This window comes from Gossypium arboreum, chromosome 6 (genome assembly GCF_025698485.1).
Source record: "Gossypium arboreum isolate Shixiya-1 chromosome 6, ASM2569848v2, whole genome shotgun sequence".
NCBI lineage: Eukaryota > Viridiplantae > Streptophyta > Magnoliopsida > Malvales > Malvaceae > Gossypium > Gossypium arboreum.
Window position 1 is genome coordinate 9,902,852 of NC_069075.1, and position 3,991 is coordinate 9,906,842.

The 3,991-nt window shown below is 36.0% G+C and overlaps 1 protein-coding gene across 2 annotated transcripts; it reads right to left on the reverse strand.

Moving 5' to 3' along the window:
• Nucleotides 1–1,215: 1,215 nt before the first annotated feature.
• LOC108485783 (transcription factor bHLH91-like) lies at nt 1,216–3,253 on the reverse strand. Of its 2 annotated transcripts, XM_017789629.2 has the most exons (4): nt 3,054–3,253; nt 2,180–2,972; nt 1,621–2,040; nt 1,216–1,505 (listed from the first exon to the last, which is right to left on the reverse strand). In XM_017789629.2, exons 2-4 carry the CDS (start codon nt 2,939–2,941, stop codon nt 1,398–1,400), a joined length of 1,290 nt encoding a protein of 429 aa, XP_017645118.1. In that variant the 5' UTR covers nt 2,942–2,972; nt 3,054–3,253; the 3' UTR covers nt 1,216–1,397. The 2 variants fall into 2 exon arrangements, with proteins under 2 accessions (XP_017645118.1, XP_052886004.1); XM_053030044.1 differs by having other exon boundaries at nt 2,180–3,253.
• Nucleotides 3,254–3,991: the final 738 nt, after the last annotated feature.

Genomic DNA, 3,991 nt, shown 5'->3' on the forward strand with positions numbered 1-3,991 from the left:
ATGTAAATACTAAAAAAAAGTAATGATTAAGATTAATTTGATCTCACACAAATATGTAGAATCAAACTTTAAATATTGCTTCAACTAGAAAAGAGAGTTTAAAATTCATACAATAAAGAAAACAAAATAAAACTAAGAATGGCTTGGCCTGAGTCTCCTTAATCTTAACCTAATCATGTCTATTTATATGACAAAAATAATATAATAGAGAAAATACAAAAGTATTGTTAATGAAATAGAGTTTTTTTTTTAGGTTTTTAAGCTATTTTAGCATCAAACTTTCAGATCAACTTTGAATGACATTTTTGGGCTACATCCGTGCAACAATTCTAGATAGATCTTTTGATTCACTTTGAATCGATATATTATGAGCATAAAACAAAAGTCTGTAACTCAAGTTATGGTCAAAATCAATAATACATAAAATATAAATATAAATAGTATTATAACCCACATAAATAATATAATTCAAGACAAGAATAAATAGAAAATTACGCACTTAACACCATTCCTAGTTGTTGTGTTGGTTTTGAACACTAGATGCTAATTGAATGAATGAATCCAATTTCATGTATGAGCTAATTGCATCTACCCATACCAAGAATGTAACAGCCTAACAGGGCCACCCTACGAGCCCATCTCCATGACCCAAAAGAGTATTTGTGGTTTGTCATACTAGTAGTAGCACTTGATAACCCAAAATTAAGCAAAAGAAGGGCCTGAGGGACCTACATAAGAAAATATTACGTATGCATACATACATTATGAACATAATATTATGAATGGAACATTCACATCCTTAGAAGAGAAGAGAGGCCTACCTAAGTCAAGTGAAAACCAGTCAAATTCAGAAAATGCAGAGAAAAATATGGCCCATCATTCCTCAACATCCATTTCATCACTGAAAGTGAAAGAATTGACTGTTTTGGCATTTCAAAGCAACTCAGAATGTGGAAACAAAGAGAGCCTACTTAAAAACAGTAATGATTAAACATACCTCACTTTGGAATACTGTTCCTATATAAATTTTCTCCTCCTTCTTTAACAACTAAAACTGTGGGTAGCTATCACCAGGAAAATCAATGGAGGATCACAGTTTGTCAAATTGTTTTTGTTTCTTTCTCTTAATTTCTAACCAAAATTTCAACTCATTATAGCAAAAACCCTGCTGGTGGTATATATATAAAACTAAAGCAATAATGAACAGTTAGACTGTACCAAAATAAAAAACCATATCTAGTGCATCTATATATCAATACTTTGAAAATAAAGTAGCATCATGGAATCCTTGATTAACAGTACTATTCAAAGAAATGCTTGATAACTCAACAACTGAAGCTGTTCATTTCCATTGAAACAGAAACATAAATCATGGAACCCTTTCCATCACTGCTAAACTAGAGAGAAGTACTACTAGTTGGTGGAGCAGCTGCATACTGTCTATCCACGACATTGATGAGCTTGTTGGCTATGGCACAAGCATAAACCGAAGAGCCTTCGTATATCTGCATCGCGGACAGAAGCGATGGAATTATGACCATTCCAACAAAAATATACTCAAAATTGTCAAACATACATATGCTGGATAAAACAATATGTATGTGTAAGAGAGATGTTTACCTTGGTGTTGAAGAGAAAGCTGTAATAGTCACCAATATTGCCACCAGCAACATGTTGGAGGTCCAACTGAAGCTCATCAAGGAGTCTGGACACAAACAGCAAGCAGTTGATCTTCTTTCTTTGAACAAGTTTGATGGTAACTTCATCATCAACGATGCGTACATCAACCTCAGAATCCTTAGACTTCCTTTGAAGCCAAGAACTCCTCAAGGAAGTATTATAGCATTGGTCTGGATCACCTAAAGGCTTGCACTCCACATCCCCTGCATCAGCAGCACTAGCCGCATCTTCAGTCTTAAGCCTTTTGCTCCTTTCTTGGCCGCATCTCTTTTTGTCCACCAGTATTTGAAGCTCACGAACAGTTCCAAGAAGTTCCTTGATGTACTTAATAGCATCGTCAACTATGGATGCTCTATCATTCTTGGTTATAGGCAATGAAATTTATGTTTCCCCCACCACCAAAGAAACATATTAACAAACACCAAAAGAATGAAACATTGTTAGTGCAATTGTCATAAAAGAAACAGGCTGTTTAAGGATGAAGTGGTTGGTGATGTACCTTGCTGGGACTAGGGACCATTGTCCTTAAAGCCTGGTACTTGTCATTTAGATGGACTCTCCTTTCCCTCTCAGTGGCAAAGTGTTTGGTGGTTTTGCCAGCTTTATCCCTGTCTTTGGCACGGCCTGCCATAGAGATGTCCCTGGTGAACTGAATTATGCCATTGTCCCCATCATGATAAAGTCCTCCAACCCCAGCGGCATCTTTGTCATCAGCTGGAAAGGTGTAGCCATGCGGCAGAGACTGCAGCAGCTCCCTGAAAACAGGGGGTTGAGGAGGCAGGTTGAGATGGAAAAGTGGGTCGTACACAACAGAAGGGGAGCCAGGTGTGGTTTCAAAGGAAATGGAGGGATTAGGGAGGAAAGAGCATCTAGGTAAATGGAAAAGGCTGAGAAGGTCAGGTGTAGTAGTGTAAGCACCGGCGGCAGCGGTGGCGGCAGCATCAGCTTCTGGGGATGAAGAAGATGGCAGCACATTGAAACTTTCCCAATGGGACTGATCATAAGGAAGGTCCTGAGTTAGATAGGGAATCAAATGGGAATGACTGTTGGTAGTATTATCAAGCAAGTAGTGTTGGTGGGGTTCCATATCCAAGGCGGCGGAGGCATCCTCATGGTGATGGTGATTGTAAGAAGAGACATTAAGGGTGTCTTCCAAACTGTTGTGACAGTTGGTGGGGGTGGGCCCTGGCAACCCCATCAGTTCCTGACAATCTGGGATGGAGTGAGGATCAAAGCAACCACTCTCCTCGTACACCTTCATTGTTGTTCTTCTTTCTGGTCTCAAAGTATCCCTTTAGAAAACAAGATGAATTAGTATAAGAAGAAAAGAAGAAACATTGTATATGTTGGATTACTGCAGAATAGATACAAACCTTTGAAAGGGAAGAAATGGGTTCAAAAATGGGTGGTAATGATAGTGAAAGAGGGAGAAAGGAAGAGAGAGGATGGATGGCTTTGATTGTTTCCTGCGTGCCTGACTGCCTGCCTGTCAGCCAGCCAGCCAGCCTTGTGGGATATATCGTGCCCGACTCTAGTTTGTTAGTTTAGTTATCAATGGATTTCAGCAAGTCTCTCCTTGTAACTGTCAATTTTTTCCCCCTTTAATATATCATTTTTTACTTAACTAGAAAACATTTGAGTTTAATTTAATTAATTAATCGTTATTAATTTTTTTAAAAACATCATTTAATAATTTTTAATATTTAAAATTTCAACAAATCTTTATATTAAATTAATTCTAATAGTAATTATTCCGACATGTATTATTCGTGATTAAATATATTCCATATCTACTGTTTTTTTTTTTTTTTTATCTCTCTCCCATGCAAACAGCTCGCCCCAACTAACTCACCCCCAATCAGTTAGCCTTCATTTTCAACCTCCATGATTATTTCTTTTTGTAAGTTTGTCTATGTAATAGTATTATTGGAAATTAGGGTTATTAGATTTCATAAAAAAAAAATTACTTTGATATACATACACATAAAACAATAATTAAAAAAAGTACTAAATTGAAAAAAATTAGACATTACATTGTTTTAATTAAAAGAAAAGTTGAGCATCGGTCTATAAAATACGAAATGTATTAATATAAAGAGAGTAGAGCATTATATGGTACTACCTTCTTCCCTTTCCAATCAGTTCATGCAAAGTTTGTGCCAACATTTTTAATACAAAACATTAACATAAAAGGATATGCACTTTTAAATAATATATATTAACCAACCATCAATGCTAAAAATTGTAACCCTACCCTACTACAATTTTAACATCTTAATACTCTAGTTATTATTTACATTATTCATAAATT